General features: G+C 47.9%; 1 protein-coding gene across 2 annotated transcripts in view; it reads right to left on the bottom strand.

Moving 5' to 3' along the window:
• The window catches only part of UXS1 (UDP-glucuronate decarboxylase 1), an 84,821-nt gene that overhangs the window by 8,359 nt on the left and 56,472 nt on the right, over positions 1–19,990 (bottom strand). For both annotated transcript variants that reach the window (XM_012737643.3, XM_012737642.2), the window contains exons 9-11: positions 17,766–17,887; positions 7,815–7,934; positions 2,569–2,612 (exon numbers count right to left, since the gene is read on the bottom strand). In XM_012737643.3, the coding sequence (XP_012593097.2) occupies positions 2,569–2,612; positions 7,815–7,934; positions 17,766–17,887 (286 nt within the window). The remainder of the gene's footprint in view (positions 1–2,568; positions 2,613–7,814; positions 7,935–17,765; positions 17,888–19,990) is intronic.

Here is a 19,990-nt window from a genome sequence, read left to right on the forward strand (position 1 = left end):
ATCAAGCACAAATGCAAATCGCTGCTGACCTCGGATGATTTCTCTTTTACAGAAACTGGCAAAAAAGTCACTTCATCACTATGGCAGTCATCGTTATATCACAATGCGTTCTCTCACGACATACATCTGTGAATATTTATAAAAAGACATTAAAAGCTGCCATTCTATAGCATCCACAATAGGTTTTAATATTGAAACTAGGGGGTGGGGTCCACATTGAGTTGGAAGACAGCTGACTGTTAGGCAGTCACCCTCATCGGGAGAGCGAAGGGGGAGGGCCACACCTGTTTTACATAATAAACTGGCAACTTTTAAGGTCAAAATGGCATAGACCACACTCATTTAACCTGAAGCTCTTTAAAAGTGTCATTTTGACAAAGTGACTTTTTAAAAAATATATATAGCATGCCTTTGTCATGTGAATGACGACACAACCCAACCATGAAAATATCCAACACAGTCATGCCAAAATGTCAATGCAGATGACCACCGACACCTTGGAATCCCTGCAACGCTGTCTCGAGGCAACCGCGGATTTTAAGATCAGTGAATTTAGTGTAGTAACTATGGATTCAGATACTGTGCATTAGTAAAATTCTCGGTTCCTGAAAAATAGCTTGTTAAAAATAACAAGACTTTGGTCAGGGAATGAACTAAGCTGGGTCTTAAGTAACTAGAAAGTTTTTAAGTGGGAAAACCCTTGCCCCAGGCGTGGCAGAGCCTCTGAAACCTCCTCGTCTCCCCAGAGTGGGGAGCAGACATCGCCACGGCATTACAAAGAGAGGGTTTCCTAAGAGGGTTAACAGATACGTGTCTAGGGAAACTGCTGGAGCTTCATTTTAAGTGGGCGGTTGGCACAGGAGAAGATGGTGCACGTGACGACAGCCAGGTGTGTGAGCTGTGAGCAGCAGAGCCGGCCTGGCACCATGGGTGCATTCTGACTGTCCTGAGCTGGGACAGCATATGGCATGGGCATTACTGAATGCTCAGAGCATTTTAATCTCTAGCAAAAATAAAAGTATCTGAGGCAATTTTAAATGAATTTTATATGTGATGTCTCTGAATTAATGAGAACAGTAAGAAGAATGGGTTCTAACTGGCTTCCCTCTTAGTGCAAGGTCTCATGAATATTCCACGTGGTGTGGCGGCTGGAGAAGCTTGAAGGACCACCTCCCCACTTTCCCACCCTCCCCGCCCTGTTGAGGTAGTTTAAGGCAAGCCCATGCCACTGAGCACAAGGCAGGTTCCCTCGGGGAAGCTCACACCTGGGGGCAGGTGAGGGAGGGTGGGATGGAACCGTATTCGTATGAAAAGATGGCACTCAACACACCCAAATCTGACTATTCCGTCCCCACACAGAAATGTGCCATGGAAGTTTCTCCAAGCACGTGGTGCCTACGTCAAACACTTTGAAATGATAGCAGTTCTGATGGAGGGCAGCTGTCATTTCCCAGTTCAATCACTTCTTAGGGCAAGTTTGCCGACTGGGGCAGCAACGTGGGCCAGTTACATTACACTGCTGGGCTTTTGCCTTGCCTGACCGATACGCTTATTCACCTGGACCAAATGTCAGAATTCACAAACATTTTCAGCAAACATCTATAGTGGTTGCTTTTAATTTTTTTTTTTTTTTTTTAAGTTTTACTAGCAGTTCCATTCCTCAGAAAGACTCCTACTGGGACCCTCACCTTACCAGACAAAGGTCTCTGTAGGTGCCCTGGCTGAGGTGGGGCTGGGGGGCTGCCCAGATTGCATCCCCTTAAGCCACCACCCCACCTCACCCCTACAGAGCTCTGGGATGGTCCCAAGACACCAGAACAGCATTTCCCAATCGGCAGGTGTGCCGGGCATCTGCCCTTAAGAATGGAGACGTGTGGGTCCAAACTACAGAACTGAGTTTTACTATGATTCAGGACACCAGAAACTTTTACAGAACTGACTCCAGCCACGTAATGGCGGAAGGCACGTTGGTGTATGTAACTTCCTGTATCCTAACTCTTCTCTCAGAATCCAACTGAATTGACCAGTGAAACGCTAGATTATAAGGATTACCAAGAAAACAATAAAAATCATCAAGTGAAACAATTCACAATTTCTAAAGAATACATTTTTACCTGCACTGGGTATCAGCACGAAATTCAACATTAGGACACTATCTTATCTCGTACCCATCATAAGAACTATCTCAACCACCCCACAAAGCCATGTTTAAGACGGGTCTTTGCATGTTTGCTGGACGCATAAAGCCATTCTCTTAACCCGGCCTGAACTGGAATCACACAAGTCACCCTCAGAACTGGGCAACTTCACTCGAAAAACGCTAGGTGGCAGTCAAAGACCAGCTCAGGAGTCAGGAGAGTCCCGGAGAGGGACATAAACTAACTTTTAACAGAGCAGCAAGAGTTTTCCCCATGGCAAGACTAAAATTCGCTTTTAATCAACACACTGTTAGCGTTGCGAAAATGACTAACAGATACAGCAGACACTCGAGTGTTTGCTAGGCTGGCACTCCCCCGCCCCCAAGCGCGGCTAAGGCCGAGTTCCTGCGGCCGGGCAGGACAGTCTTACCTGACATACTGGAACGCCCTCGTCTGAGACCCGGATCCATACACCTGCGCGAGGAAACCGACAGTTAGGCCTCCTGAGAAAACCTCCCCAGCACTGGGCAGCTTTCCGTGGAATTCCAGGGGACACAGACTGACCACAGAACATTCATCCCTGGAGGGGCAGTGACAGTGGACTCAAAGCATCTTGAGCCATATTTCAATACCCCTACTTCAAAATCATGCCCCAACAGTGAGATGGTGGCAGAGATACTTAATATGTGGGTGTACACATGTATAAAGTTTTCCCTCAAAATACAGTAACTGAAGGCATCTGCTTCTGTTGGAGTCTTACGACCTGTCAGGCATCATGTCAGGTTCTGGGGTCTGACACAGAGTGAAGACAGGCCCAGACACAGAGTGAAGTGTACATTTAACCAGAGCTCTCAGGCTTCCCACCAGAACAGCTGGGCGCTCGGGTCCACACTCATCCACAGACTCTCTAGGACGTAGCAGGTGTCTCCTGGTACTTTACAACAAGCTCCATGTGTGGCCAAGGCCAGGGTCAATAGCCCCTCCCCCCTCAGGAGACTGCAAGTGACACAGAGGTGGCGGGAGGGAGGGAGGGCCACATGCCCCCTTTGTGTCCACTGAGCTGTTGTTCCCACACCCCACGCCTTGGCTTGCATTCTTTTCTCTGCCAGCTACAATCCTCTGTCTACTTTCCTCCTGATGGCAGTCACTCATCTTTTAGGGACTAGCTCTGACAATACCTTCTTGGAAAGCTTCCTCTGACTCATCCCTCATGGAGAGAACGAACTGCCCTGGCCTGTGTCTACTCCTCATGCCAACTGCCCCCGACTGTGAGCTTCCTGGACGGGACTCCGCGTCCTGCTTCCCTACACCCTCCCAGAGCTGGGCACGGTGTCTGGCACGATGCCAGCACTGCACAAGCATGGGCTGAATGGTAATCTGGGGAACGCTACAGATTATGCCACCTACTGAGGATGGTGGGATTGAAGCGGAAGGCTAGCCCTGGACACAGGGGACAATACAACCCCCAGGCCTTGCTGACAGGCCTTGACGGTAAGCTCCAGTGTGCTCGCTGGCTGAGATGAAGAGTGAGCGGTGGAGCCCTGCCCTCCTGGGCGGAGGGTTCCTACTGGATTCTAGTTTCCACAGCATATCCTATCCACCATCTATAATAACGTCTAAATCAGCCTCCCTATATCACTAACACAGTATTCTGAATATGAGGATTTATAATTCACGTAATATTCACTCTGTGTGTTCCAAATGTGAAAACATAAAAGGGGTTGTGTGCAAGAGAGACGATGCTATGCAATGATCTTCCCTCCAAAAAAACCTTCACTCCCTGAGCTCTAGAACACACCTGTAGTGCCCATGTACACCCCCTCACGGTATGTCTGAGGCCCGTCCCTTGCTCCAGGGGACAGCCACAAGGGCAGAGGCCTATCTCACTTACAGGCCAGGCACAGAGCAGGTGCTCAGCAAAGGCGAGGCCAAGAATAAGGCAGGTGCTGACAGTGAGCAATGCGGAGCCCCACTGCCTCCTGTTCTTACACAGGACAGTGTGGGACTCGTCCCTCAGGCTTCATTTCACAGAATGGGAGGGATGTGAGGAGATTCCTGAAAGAGTCCAGGTGCTGTCAAGGCCTGGGAGCTCAGGGCTGTGTGCAGGTCAAAGCGGCACAGCAACCATGCAGCTGGACACCAGGGAGAGGGCCGGAGGGTGGAGGGCAGTGGGGTGTGCCCGGCACTGTCCCCACCCATGCCTTATGTGCCTGTGGTGTGACAAAGATTTGTTGCTTGCCCAAATTTTAGTCGGGCTCCTAAATCTTCTCCTGGGCCCACCTTGTGCACTTCCTCATAAAACCTAGTTTTAGCAAGAAACCCCACTTGACACCTATCAGGTTCCTCACCCCCCAGTGAGAGGTCTGACCAATTGGCCTGGTCAGAGAGGACCCTGCTAGATGGGTTTGGTCAGATCCCCCCACCCTGGTGTTTCCTCTTAGTCCTGTTCCATCCACTCTGCTCCTTGGCTAAATTCTCACTTGCCCAGGCTGCACTCAGAGCTGAGCCCAGCCTCTCTCCACTGTAAATCCTCACCACAGTGGTCCCTATTCCTGGAGTCATGGTTCTGAATGAAGTCTTCCTCACACGGTACTGCAACAAGTGCCACTGAATACTGGTTTCTTTAACAGATCCAATGGCTTCGCTCCAAGAAGGCCCAATCTTAGGATCACTTAAGACACCACAGTATCAGTAAAAAGGGTAAAACATCACACCAGCTTTGAATTGGTCTTAGAAGTACGGTTTCTCCAAAATTATCCTTTGGAAAAACAAGGCTTTTAAAATAACACAGAACTGGATTCAAAAAGCCCAATTCTGCTCCTTCTGAGCTGTCATCTCAATGAAGTTGTTTTCTCATCTGTAAAGTGTAATAAATCACAGTGAGATGGCAAAGCAGAACTAAACCCCCCTATGATTGTGATTGCTTTAACTGAGTTGTGAGCCAAAGCCTCTTCAGAAACCAACTTGGTAAGCCAGCTCCACCTGAACCATATTCAGATGTTTTCTAAACCTTCTAAACTGGGACTCAATATTTTCTGAACTTCTACATGATTCAATTTAAAGTACAACTGGGATGTACAATGTACTTAACCTAGCAATATATTCCCCGAGTTCTCCTAATAGGCATCGAATAAGATGCTAAGACATGCCCAAAGAGTGATCTTTGCTGAGGGATGAGATACCAAAGGACTGCTCCAAAAAGCAGCGAGGAGGTGAGTGACTGCACAAACCCAGCTTGGAAAGGGAGGGCAAGACACCACGAGGTCCCAACTACCTGCCCCAGAAGGTCCTTTGTCTTAGAAGTGACCTGTTGGAAATGAAGCAGAAAAGGAACACGAAGGACACACCTTTGTATTTGCCTTCCTTAATAAACCAAGTGTTCTCAAAGACGGGCTGGGCTGAGGCGGTCATGCCAGCCTCTCCTCCAGACCTCTCCATACACCCATCTGACAGGAGCAAGAGATGTTATCTCAACTGGACAAACAAGGATGAAAAGTTAGCGACTTCACCACATTCCTGCTGGGAAGCAGAATTCTGTGCGACAAAAGGAAACTAAACACATCCTGAAAGGCCTCCCTTGGGACTCTGGTCTCCTGCCACCAGAAGGCGTCTAGAATAGACTAAAGCCTGGCATGGTCCGGATGAACTGCAGTCATGGACGGCACCAGAGATCTTTCCCCTTCTGTCTCTGGCACAGACTTGCCCAATGTGAAGACAACACATGAGCTATTACCGTCTGCCAACAATACACGCATTCTTGGGGCTGGCCGGGGACTTCTCTCCTACCTAACACTGGGGCCCTGGCTGCGGCCCAGGAGGTGATAAATTAAGTTGTTTCTTGGAAGGCTTTTTAACAGTTTACTCTGCAAACAAAGCAGCTCTGATCTCATGGTGGGAGGAAGAGTCTTCCAGTACGGAGGCTAAAAAGGCACCAGGACTGCTCTTAAGATGTGGAATTCTCAGCAAGCAGGTACACTGAGGGGTGCCAAGGCAGACGCCCCTCAGAACCCCAAATATGAGGAGAAGAACACAGAATGATAGTAAGATTTGCCCTTTCACTCACCACAAAGGAAAGAAGCCACTAGAAACCCATTAGTTCACAACCAACATTTATCTCATGCCACCTGGGTGCCTGGCACGCATGCTTCTGGGAGCTGGGGACACAGCTGTGGATGATTTCAAAGCTTTTCCTGGTTTCAAAGAGCTTACACACTGCATGAGCAGGGATTCAGGGGCTGCAGAGTTAGTATTTTAGCTGGTGACCAGTGCAACAAAAATAATAATGTGGTTACTGGTAACCAACGTGGTGCCATGATATGCAGAAGAGTCAAGGAGGCTTCCCTAACAAAATGACGAATGACTGGGAGAACGCCCACAAGAAAAGCAAAGTGCTCCAGGACAGGTGAGAGCAAGGGGTGAGGGGACTCAGTCTGGGGGTGGGGCTGAGGGAGGCCGGGCAGCAAGAGGACTGTGGAGCATGCTCTCCTTGAGAGGGTCTGAGTTCTCCATGGACTCACCTCTCCTTAGAGTGTATTCAACAAAACTCGCTGCATGGTGCGCCTGGCCTGGAGACCCCCACCCTGCAACGGGCTGAGCGTTTGCTCTGCACCAGCAGTGGGGCAGCTAACTAACACGCACGGGGGTGCGCACCACAGAGGGGGGAGCCTCGGCATTTTATCTAACCTTTGTGCTTCAGTCTCCTCACCTGAAAAAACCAGGGGAATGATGTCACCTGCACTCCACAGATATGCCGTGGCATAGAATGAGTTAAAGATGTAAAGGTCACAGAGCAGAGAGCAGTAGGCCAACTCGATCACATCAGTGGACAGATTCCTATGTTCTGTATATACATATGGCTATATCTTTCCCCCTGGAATATACTCAACTGATAAGCAAACCATTCTGCAGAATTTCCAGAGTGACAAGATGCTTATCAGCTCTGGATTCCAAACACCCACCTGAAAAAAGCTCTGGGGGCTACAGATTAGAAGAGTCAAGAAGAGGAGGCAGGCGCCCAGGAAGAGGAATGGGAAAGGCCAGAGGAAAGACGCAGGAAGAGAGAGGAGGAGGGCATCGAGGATGTGGGAAAACTGAAGACACCCGACAGAAGCCCTTGCTGCACAGGCCTGGGTTGCTCCTCCCAGGGAGGTAGGAGGGGCCGTGGGGACGGGCATGGAACGAGCAGCCCACCCTGACGCCACAGATGGTGTCTGAGGGTACCCAGTGGTCAGCATCAGCAGAGACATCCAGGGGACACGGCTCATCTCGCCAACCCATCCTGTTGGTGCTTCTCAGCCACCAGAGGGACACTGAGTACAGGCACACCTGTGGCTACAGCCAGCAGGCCAAAAAGTGTCAGGGAAGGTGTTCACAGGCCTGTGGGGCAGGCAGACGGACCTGGAGGCAGTATGGACAAGACCCGAAGCCGTGGAACTCAGATGCCAGTGGGCTCAGAAGAACAAGGTGACTCGAGTGACCTGGAACAGCCATTCCTCACCTCGGTTCTGTCCACGCACCTCCCGTACCCCCCTTCACGCAGGGCAGCATAGATGTACCTAAACACTAAAGGTCAACTCCAGAAATGTTACTCCCTGAATCAAGATGCACTCGGCCCTCACCCGGATGTGGGCTGCACGCCAGCCCCTGGGCCGCCCCCGCCCTGAGGCCCACACCTACCGTGAGCGGCTCCCCCTGCAGCGCCTGCAGGATGAAGTTGCTGACCACCCGCCCGTCATTCATGTGCATGCGCGGCCCGAAGGTGTTGAAGATCCTGGCCACCCGCACTTCCACGCCTTCCTGGAACAGAGAAGAGGAAGTCAGGCTCACGGCCCCCGAGCAGGCCAGGTGTAACGCCACGTTTCCCCGTGCCCTGCACGGAAAGCCTGTCAGACAACATTCTGCTTTTCATTCCAAAATGAACATGACTTTATTGTTCTGACTCTACAGTGTGCTCATTATAGGGCAATTTGGAGACTGCACAGAGTTATACCAAAGGAAGTCAAAGCTGTCCCAGATCTCACCACCAAAAAGCCACTAGCATTCACATTCTGGAAGAAAACCTGCTGGACAGTAAGACAGAGCAAAGGGCTTTATGGGTTCATATACATTTTTTCCCCAGTAAGTATATATTTTGCCATATGGGATCATATTATGAATACTCTTTTGTAATCTTTTTCACGTAATACATTGTGAGACTTTATCACTCAATAGGGATATAAATGTCAATAATATTTGATAGCTAAGGAGAAAAACAAGAAAACTCTTTATCTTGGGGAAAAGGAGACATATAATGTAAACGTTCTTAAAGAGCTACCTTGTGCCTACACTCCCAATCTGCTCTGCTGAAAAGTTAATCTGTTTTAGTGATAAACTAAACACAACTTAGCATCCAATATAGGTTATCAGGCAATGGCCTGGAAGGATACATACTTGACATTGTTTAAAATGGTCATTTCTACTGTTCATTTCCATCTCCGTGTTCATTTTCTTCATGTTTTTTACTGTTTCTATTTTTTCTATTTTTTTACATGTTTTCTACGTTTTTTTTACTGTTTCTATTTTTACTATAATAAATACATATTACTTTTGTAATCTGGAAAAGTATATTTTCAAACATGCAATCAGCAAAGTATATTTTTTTAAACTGCAAAAGCCTTCTCTGAATGATCTTGGTTAATTATTAACTTCACAGACTCCTTTGCCATGGATGAAAAAGTTAAATGTTTCTATCACAAATTCTGAGTTAGTGGGCTTTCACAGCGTGTGCCTCTAATGTCTGCTCCATCACGCTACCAACGTGCATTTTCTGGGCGTCTGAGGATCGGGAGCCTGGGGCGTGAGGACCTGGGCTCCAGCTCCCCTGTGGGTTCCCCTGGCTCTGAACCACTGACTCCTGGCCACGGTGCACCGGGGACAGGGGCAGCACTCACCTGAGCCCGGTGTTACCTGACTGCAGCACAGGCCCAGCACAGTAAGTATTTGTTGTCATTATATCACCACTAGCTGAAACAGTTCTTCTCTAATTCTACCATCTATACCTGGCACAGGCTGGGAAACTAATGGACCCTGAGCTAGCCCTGAGGCTTAGCACAGACTCTCTGCACCTGTGCAGCAAGTTAAAGGGGATGAGCTGTGTGTGTGCTATGATGTGAGATAGGTGGGAAAGTGTGGATCTAGCATACAGTTAACTCTTAGAAGCCAGAGTGCTTTGTTTGTGCCAACTCCCCCCAGCAATACACTATAATGCGCTCACATGAGCTATTCAGATTCTGGGACAAAAACATGAACTATGATTCTAAGTCCAGGAATAAATCAACCCTTTTCTCTACTGAACTAACTAGAGTCTATTAAAAAGGGCTGCGGGCCGGGTGTGAGGAGCTGGGGAGGTAGAGATGTTGTTCTCAATAGAAAATAACTCAGAAATATCCAGTTGCATCTAATTGATAAGATGAGGGAAGAATCGGAAGTGAATGAAATTGCTTTATTCTAGGAAGGGACTGGAAAAACCTCAGCAAATTTACAATAATCAAACCAACGTGCCTGGCAGGGGAAAAGCTCAATCGGTTATGCAAGTTTGGAACAAATCAAATGCTTTCATCTCTTAACCTTCCCCCTCCTCAAAACAACATTCCAGAACATGGCCTCATTAGGAGCTGGGCTCTACAGACATTAACTGGCTGACATGTGAGCAGGAGGCTTGTTCTGATTTTTCCACATGGCTCTGTAATGGCTAGGCAGCCAGGACGACCCTCCGCACAGGTGCAGCAGCCCCAAGTGCAAAGACACCTTTACAAAAACTCAAGCGATCAAGGCTGGTTTACACCAACTAGACTAGCTAAGCCTAAATTCTTTAAATGAAATAAACATCAACCCTTGGGCTCATAAACCCATGACCTGCTCTCCTCTCAAACAGTATCTTCTGGAGAGTGTGCACCAATCCAGATCTTTCTAGGTAGCGCCAGGAAACCCTTTGCCTTTACACAAAGGCAACCCCTGTTCAACAGGCAGTCTGTTGGTCGCCTGGCACTCATCCCTTCTGATCCTTGAGGTGGGACAGTTGGTGGGTGCTGACACAGCTGTTTATGGTGGCGGCTTGGTGGGGCCCGTGTGCTTAGCTTGGAGGAAGGTCTAATTATCAGCATGTCAGACCAGAGCAGAGGTCCCGTGTCCGACCCACAGCTGCCTTCCCAGGAAGGAAAGAGCCAGGCTGAAAACCTAGGAAGTGTGAGCCAGACCATGAAGTCTCATTTAGGGGAGAGCCCACCTCTGAAGGCCCAAGAAGCAAACACATCGTGAACTCCTGACTCCCAGGCAACGCCCCACCTGTGAGTGGCCGAGCCCAGCCGACCACCACGCTGGTGCATCTGAGTTCCCACCACAGCGAGACGCAGGGTCTCTGCACACACAAGGCCACCATTCAGAAAACCAACTGCCCGCTCATTCCTAGTCATGGCTGGGCTTCACTCTGTGCTCTGTGGTTTTGTCCCTTGTGGTGGAACCGTGAGTCATGCAGGACTCCAAGCAAGAGGACAAGGACAACTCCTGCAAGTTTGAGTTACAGCAGCACAAAACCAACAGAAAATTCAAAGAGGACGGATACTTAGGGCCACATGTGGGAAAAGCACACCTGAGTACACACAAACAGCACACGAGTTAGCCCTGGGCGTGGGGGCAGGGCTAGGGCACCTGGATGGCCTTCATCTCAACCTGGCACTCACTAGCCACACTTTCCTGGGGAAGCCACTTCAGTTTCTAAGACTGAGATTATAATCTTAGAGATGGGCACAATATCCATTCTGTCTAGGTCACAGCCATTAAAAGCAGCATGTGAAACTGCTTTGAACACTGTCGTCATTACCTATCTCCAGGTGATGGTTCTGAACCCAGTCACTTTGACCTTCGTCCTGGTTCCCTGATCACACTAACTTATTGTGAAGTAACAGCGACCACTGGTGGAATATTTCACAAACACTGCCTCCAGGCCGCTGTGACTGCAAGAGACAGACTGAGGTTCCAGGAGGCCTTTGGGAAAGGTGACTTGATGGCATACAGCCCCACAGGGTGAGCTGGCATCAGTCGCTCATTCGTAGCAGCTGAGGGTTGAGGGGTTGGGTATAAAAGTCCTGAGACATGAAGCTGATTAATGGTGGGAACAGACTGATGGGTAAGAGATAACTCAGGAGGCAGAGTGAAGGGACAAGAATTCCTCCAAATACCTTGGAGGGACAGCAGTGTTGCCAGCAGGGATTAAATGGGTTCTCCTTCCAAATTCCTTTTAAAATGCAATTATTTTTTATAGAGTACAGGAGATCCTCAAATAATGTTTTGTTCAACACCATTTCGTTGTTACATTGATGAGGGAAAAAAATTGCTCCTGGCCAGGACCGTTCCCCATGTCTGCATGGGTCTTCTCCACATCCCAAAGATGTGCACGTGAGGTGAACTGGCGTGTCTACACGGCCCCAGTCCGAGTGAGTGTGGGTGAGTGCATGAGTGCACCCTGTGATGGGATGACTCCTGTCCAGGGCTGGTCCCTGCCTTGTGCCCTGAGCTGCCGGGACAGGCCCCGCCACCTGCAACCCTGAACTGGAATAAGCAGCAGGCAAACAATTCTCTTGCTTGTTTTATTAATCTTTCATAAATGCACGTACAGTGCACATTCACTTCAATGTTCAATATGATAAGTGGTTTGCTCTTTATTTAGAAGTTTGGTGATGTTTTTGTGAACCTAACTCTTGTTTCTATCAATAAGCTGATGGTAAAATTGGTTTTGTTATATGTTCTTTTGCTTAAAGTCACAGTTGGCAAGAACCTATTGACCGAGTTAGGTGAGGACTTGCTGTACTGTTTCAAGCCACCGAACACTGCAGCGTAACCGTTCACTGATGGAAGGTACTAGAGGGTGCAATAGAGTACTGCATACTGGGAGCATGTGCTGACCAGAAGAGAACTTCACCCCACTGCTGTGCCAACTGAAGTAGGTGCCCAGGGCATATTTACCTGCAGTAAATAGGATGGAGAAATAACAGAAAGTGCTCCCGGGTATAGCAGCGCCATTCTGATGCTTCCTTTGTCTTCCTCATGCCCCAAGATAAGTACACACATTCCTAAAGCAACAGGGTCAGGGATACGGCCAAAGCCACTACAGAATGCAGAGCCCACTCTGCTAAAGCAAGATTCCCAAAGGTGCCGAAAAGTTCAAAGTCACTCTGGGGGCGGGCAGAGGGAGGCGGCCACATGAGGTGAGGGTCTGGGTGTGTGTCCGCATGTGCCTTCCTGAACAGTCTTCCTCAACAGCTCTGCCTCCGCATGAACAACAGGGCCCACCTTCCTGACGCCTGCCCTGCAGCAGGCCGTGCCAACGCTCCCTGCCAGGCCCGGAGAGGGCAAGTGTTACTCTATGAAGGTCTAGCTGGGGCAGGAGGGATGTAGCCAGGGGGCATCCAGCGATCAAGTCACAGGACCAGGAAACAAAGCTGTTTTGGGGCGGGCCTGGGAGCACAGGGCAGGACCCCCGCGGCGTGAATGTTACTCATCCAACACTGGGCTTGTTTTGGCTGCTTGATTTTTTGTTTTTCCAACTCAAATATAAAACTCATACCAACTCTTTGGTTTTTTATAAAAAGTACTAAAGACAAGAAACGAAACAGAACCACACCCTCAAGGCCATTGGACTAGATGATTTCTGAGTTTCCTTTCTGTCTGCTCTGCCACTGTATGGTTTTATGAATGGTGGCCTGTTCTCAGAGCCGGCCCAGTGGGTGGGCCACGGACCTCGGAGTCACACTCACGAGGGGACGATGAACTCAAATGCACACTAAGCACTGATCACCGCCGGCCGGGCAAGGCCCCCACATTTATAAAACCACTGCGCCCAATGCACATAAAAGTGGTAATTTAATTCCTTTCTGGCAAGTTCAAACTACTCCTGAAAGAGGGTTTTTGCCTTTTGATCCCAACTTTCATCTCATTCCATCCCCTGGAAAAACATTCAAGGAGTTTCTCTTTCTGTGAGGGGTGTATAGTGGGTTTCTTCTGGAAAATCAAATTCTATTTTGAAAGCATAAGGATATTTCGTTCGTTAAAAGAAACTCGAGAGAGAATCCTTGGGAAAAGGGAACATTTTTTATCATTTATTCATACCTCTATCATGTTCATATTTTCAATCCTTATATATTGTTTATTCATAGCAAGACATCCACATACCCTATCAGGTCTTGACATAAAATGACAATTTATACTTGAGATGTGCCATTTTTTGTATAAAAAGTAAAAATGTAAGTCATTACAATAATGAATTAAAAATACACCAAAGGCACACTACTCTACCTGGTTCATCCTTATTTCTGGTCTTTTTTTTCATTTTTTTTTTTTTCATTTGTCTCCAGATAGCATAAATCCTAACACCTAAAGTTTTAACTTTTCTCCTAAAACTTATACCTATCTCAAAGGCAGCATGTTTACAACCACAAACTGAGAATATCACAGTGCAGCTCCCTGTCGATGAATCTCCCTGACGAGGAGCAACGGGTGCTGCTAGAGCAACCCTGTGGGGACCGCTCGTCCTGGGCACGTGCCACGACGCTGCAAGCTGCAAAGGAGTCTTCCTGGCCTTGGACTTGCCGCCATACAGTCTTCTGTCACTCACCCACGCTTCCGTCCCTGCACCGCCCGCCAGGACAGCGGAGAGGGGAGGAGCAGGCCCCACAGGTAGCCAGCCATGGGTTCAGGCCCAGGTGCTAGAACCCACTTGGGAGCCTGCCTCACCTCTCCCACCTGTGACGGGACTGACCACACCCACCTCCGGGGGCGTGGGGATGGGCGTGAGGTTAAAGAGACCGAGCCCTAACACAGGCGAGCACACAGCAGGCCCTCCGGCTCTGGTTCCTGCTCCTTCACGACACCTGCTACAGGCACGCAGGGCGTCCTCAAATAATACATCACCTGCAGACCGACATGGTGCACAGGACCTGTTGGGGTTACGGCCGCCGACTTGAAAAGAAACGAGAAGCAGCCACGTCACAGTCCCAGAAAACAACAGCCACTTTGGAGCCTGCGCCCCAAGGAGGCCAGTGCTGCCCAGACCAGGCCGTACTCAGAGGGCAGGCCCAAAGTGGCCCGCCTGTGCCGGCAGCTAATGTGAAATCTCGAGTTGAAGAATCTCAACGTCTTCCATGTTTACATCCATCACAATCTTGACATGGTGGGTTTCTTTTTCCCCCCTTCTTTGTCTCTAGATGGGAACACGGGTAACAATTTTTCTTCCTTCTTGCTTATCTGTGTTTTCTCATTTTTCTACAGCTGGCAAAATATCCTGCCTTAGCAGGAACCCAAACAAGTCTCAACTTCGTGGTGTCTACTCTCACGGGCAGAGTGGAAAGGCACTGTTTCCCTTTCTCCTCGGCACCGATTCAGACAAAAAGGGAGACGGTGCTCAGGTACCAGTCTTAGAGCCCAGTGGGGGTGGTATCGCTCAGATCGGTCACTCTCCCTGTGAGGACACGGATAACAGAGGGTGGGGCGTCAGAAGTGCCCACTGTGCCTTCTTCACAGGCCTCTTGGAACTCACGCCAGGCCTCAGTGACCTTGCACACCCATTGTTCTGGGCCACGTTGTCCCCTCCTCATTAGGAGCCACAACTTCCAACAGTCTTCCTTGAAGCCACCAGAACCAGACAGGACTCCAGGCCTCATAGGGCCAAGGATGCAGTCAGTCCCTGACCTAATGATCACACAATGGGAACAAAACGCGGCTATATCACAGGCACCTGGGTGCCCCGACGTGCCACTATGGCAGGCCTGCCTTGGGGTCGTCTCCAGAATGACACAGACAGCTACACTCCCCTGGACAGCCTGAGCCCTCAGTAGGTGTGCTAAGCAGGGTCTGGGCCCCAATGAAGCTACAGATTACTCAGGGCTACCTGTCAGCCAGGACCCCAAGTTCCATTGTCTCCTTCCCAGACAGCGCTGAGCCTGTCTCAACACGGTGGTTCTCAAGCCTTGTTGCATGACGGAAAATAACCAGGCATTGTTCCCACATGTAGAACCCACAGGGCCCCAGTGAGGAATACATGCTGACCTTGGCCACATGACTGAGTGCTGTGTCCACTCCACAATTGTCTGTGGGGGCCACCTGCATGGAGGCACACACCTGGTGACCCCACAGAAGAGGTATCACACCACATGGGTGACAGGCAGCTCCTCACCAGGCCACCCTTGCTGTGCAGGGACACCTTCTTAAGAGGGTGCTTGTCAGGGATTATCAGACTTTGGCACAGGGGACCAACTGGCCACACTAGCGGCTTCTAACAGATACATTATTTTATAGGTTTCAGGACAACGCCATTCATGCCATTAAGCTCCTGAGACTCATGTGAGCAGAAATTTAAGTGCTAATGTTTTAGAGTTATGTAGATGGTACTTTCCTGAGTCCCTTTGGGCATAGATGACATGGACAGATCCCATGTTAGCATGTGTGTGAAAATGCAGACCCCAGCTAGATTCCAGGCGCCTAGAACAGTGCCTGACATGCAGTCAGTGCTCAGTAAATGCTGACTCTATTACTACTAAGTATTACAATCATCACAAGCATATACATAAGGTAATATGTACACTCATAAAATTATCAACTAAGTTAAACTAGCGATCATTCAATAAAAACTGAAAGTTCAATAAAAACGTCCTATTTGCCTACCAGCTTTACCTATTTTTTGTAAAAGTTCACCAAGTATAAAATACGACAACAGGGCTGAAAGCAACAGAGAACAGTAGATGCAATTATGCGCCTCTCACACTCTAGTCAGTTGATGTTAAGTACCACTGTACACAGAGGTTGTTCTGTTTGGGAGATCACCTTAAACTTTTCAGTCAAGATATTCTGGGCCCCCAAATGATAAAAGCACATTCCCACTAAAACTAACATTTCTTAGAATAAGTGGATGATATTAAGCCAACAGGCCAAAGTGGCTTAGAAAGCAATTAGCTCTGCTTCAGGCCGAGAAACAAAGCAGAAAGGTTTAAACATCTCCACAGCACAAGGTTATTTTATGGATCTTTAACGTTGGTATTTCATTAAACGTATAATGAAAAAGACAGCCCCTGACAGCCGCTCCTCCTCCCCAAAGAGGTAACACAAGCCTGCTTGATATTGTGCTGTGCTGCCATCTGTAGTAGCACACAGACGGAAGGTGCTCAAAGTCTGACCCACACAGGTCAGCAGGGGACCTGGCCATAGGCATGCGCCCGACTGCTGGCCCTCCTGGGACATCAGACAGACACTCAGGAAGACACCCTGGATGCTGGGCACCCAGACACTGCCCTCCCCCTCAACAAAGCACACAGCCAACAATGTCCTGAGCTTGTCTGCTGCTGGAGCCCGGGGACAGACACTAAATCTGTCCACAGCCTGTCCCAGAACAACATTATTCCACGTCCATGTTTATTTAGCTGCATGTCCTACTTTGCAGAAGGGTGTTTTCATGAGGATCTGAGTGCAGACCCAAGCGCAAGGCCTCACTGAGAAAATGGATGGAGTGTCCCAAGCCCTTGCCTGAGCCCTCGGGGCCCCCTCCGCACAGCCCCGAGGCAGGCAGGGCAGGTGTGATGAACCCCACGTGGAGATAAGAACTGAGTGACAAACAGGTCATGTCTCCAAGTCACATGGCGGCAGAGCCAGGTTTGTCTCTTGGTCTTTAAGCCATTTCTGCTATAGCATATGAGTGACCAAGCCTGTAACATGAACTGTTCTTAGGGCCAGGAGTGGTGGCTCACACCTATAATCCCAGCACTTTCAGAGGCTGAGGCCAAGAGGATTGCTTGAGGCCAAGAGGTGGAGACCAGCCTGGGCAACATAGCAAGACCCTGTCTCTACAAAAAATCACAAAACCCCCCAAAACAAAAAACAATGAGCTGGGCATGATGGCATGTGCCTGTAGTCCCAGCTACACTGCAGACTAAGGTGGGAGGATCACATGAGCCCAGGAATTCAAGGTTACAGTGAGCTATGATGCCACTGCACTCCAGTCTGACTTACAGAGTGAGACCCTTGTTTCCGAAGAACAAAAAGAAAAGAAATATTCGTAGTAAAACACTTCAGCCCATCCACAAATAATGAAAAAAGTATGAAATAACAGTAAATAAATGTAAGTAACAATTTCTAAAGAGACTCAAATTAAAACAATAATGAATTCATTTTTATACTTGATAGATGAAAAAGCAAAAAAAAATAAGAAAAGAAAGAAAAGAAAAGAAAAGAAAAGAAAAGAAAAGAAAAGAAAAGAAAAGAAAAGAAAAGAAAAGAAAAGAAATCTACTGATCTGGAGGTTTCAGGAGCACACAGGCACTATCTACCAGCACTTAGGGGCTGGTAGATAATTTGGCAATAAGGATGCATTCTGTTCATAGTCACACAGTATCCCAAACCTTCAAATTCATCTCCAGGAAATCATTTCTAAAATAGATGAGGAAGCTGTAGATAATACCATTAATTTACAATAGTGGGAAACCGGGCTTGCCCAGCACCACCCCCATGCAAAATTAACCACGGCATTAATTCCTTCACGGCGGCACTTTACATCTGACGTGAGGGCTCTGCCTGTCTAAACCCCAAGCCCAGAGCCTGGTGAGATACCTGCTTCATGTAGGCATAGCACATGGTCTCTGCGACACGCTTGCCTTCGTCGTAGCAGGCTCGAGGGCCGATGGGATTCACGTGGCCCCAGTAATCCTCGCTCTGAGGGTGGACTTCAGGATCTAAGGATGGGGGAAAATATGAGACTGTGTTTTCATCTTTCTTTTTTCAGCTCATAGGCTCTATGAACAATGTAAATTTATGATGCACAAGGGAACTTAGGAAAGACCCAGGTAACATTTTTACAGATGGAGAGACATTGAAGAGGCAACATCAGGCTCTTAGTACATTCTTTAAGTTCCACTGGGATGTGGTGGTCTTACCTCTAATATTAAGTAATGACAGTATTTTACAGGAAAAAAATTAAAGATCATGTCTTTCAATTTTAAGTCTTCCTTCTCCTCTTCTGTAAATTGTTCTTAACTTTTAGACTGCTATACAAACTACAGTTAAATATAATCTATGTGAAGAGCTATATGGCTTAGTTTTGTATTTATAAAATCTATAATTGGGGCAAAACATGCATTTACTTAAAAATTTTAAAACACAACATCTCTGTAGAGGATGATGACTGTGACACATGCCATCACCAGACCAAATCTGACACCCATGATGGGACACCCCCTGGAGGCTCCCGGGAGGCAGGTGGAAGGACGACTGTCCACTGACAAATGGCTCCTTTCCCCTCTAGCACACAATTTCACACTTCCCAGTTCCTGCTTTTCCAGTGTATAAATCACACTTTAAGATGTACCAGGGGGAACAGACTATTTAAAGAAACCAAGTAATGAGTTCTTTTTTTAACACAAGTGTATTTCTGGAATGTGAATTAATATCTAATGTATCTAATATGCCAAGAATTCTATATATCTTCTAAGTACAACCATGGTATAAAATGTATAAATCTTTGCCAAGAAATCTGAGCAGAAAGTTACAGGCTCCATGCTGTAAACTCCTATCTTGCTAATCTTACACCTGAAGTCTGACCTGGGCCTGTGCACGCAGCACAGCGGGGTGAACACGCACGTACCCTGGGACGTGCACCTGCTCAGCTGACCTCCCCGGGAGACCAGCACAGCCTCTGCAGCACCACGATGCAGAGGAAGGTCTCTCTATAAATCTGCTGCTATGGCTTAAAATTCCCATAAGAAGGGCAAATTTTTCACTGTCCAATGAGAGCAAAGGTCTAAGGGAAATACCCCTTGAGACAAGAAAACCAATTACTTAAATTCAGAAATGTACCACATGATTAACATCAGAGCTTTTCTGTGAATTTTTGACAAGAGCTGGGTGAGCGAGACCCGGAAAGAGCTGGCCATAAATTTGGTAAAGGACAAGGAGGAGAAGGCTTGGCACACCCATCCGCCCCGGGCTGGCACCATCTGCACTGACATGCCCAGGATACCAAGCCTCTAAAAAGTTCTCTTTTTTCAAAATCGCTTTGGGGAAAAAATGGGGCAAAATCACTTTGTTATAACAAAAGCAAATGTCTAGAGTAAAAAATGGTTCTCCCCTTTGCAGCATTTTGTGAGGCTAAGAGATTAAGCAAATACTCTACAAAACTTTAGTTTACTTCAATTATGAAATATCAGAGCAGAGCAACTACTTGTGGAATCCACAAATTATGCCCTAAAATTGTTTAGAACCCTAAAGTATATAAGCTCTTGTCAAATCTGCAGACAATAAATACAGCGGGTGGGTGGGGAGGAAGGGGTGGCCATGGAGATGCCCTGTGCCCTTCTGGATGGTACCATAGGTGGAGGTGTACACTCTGCCCTTTCAACTGTCCAGGATGTCACGGAAGTGGACAATGTACTACATTTTCATAGAGATTACAATGAGTATCACTGTATTCAGCAGCGTTTCTCTGTTACAGATATTTTAAAATTTGGTTCCTTTAACTAAAAAAAAAAAAAAAAAGAAAAAAAAGTCTTTTCTAATTTTACTCTTATTTCTTCATTTCTCTTGTTCATAGCAATGTAAAATTTAAAAAAAAAAAAAACATGCCAGGGCCTGTTTTCCGCTGCATCAACTAAGCAGTTCTCCTAAACCCTGCACACCAAGTTGGTTTGGGCTGAATAGAAATCAACACAAATTGGAAATACAGCCCTCACCCCAACTCCTCACTCTCACTCCCAGGCAGTGGGGGTGGGGGTGGGGGAGGGGGTAGTCTGGGAGGAAGGAGGAAGACTGCAGGTTGGGAAAATATAACTCATGAGTTTCCT

This window comes from Microcebus murinus, chromosome 3, assembly GCF_040939455.1.
Source record: "Microcebus murinus isolate Inina chromosome 3, M.murinus_Inina_mat1.0, whole genome shotgun sequence".
Lineage (NCBI taxonomy): Eukaryota > Metazoa > Chordata > Mammalia > Primates > Cheirogaleidae > Microcebus > Microcebus murinus.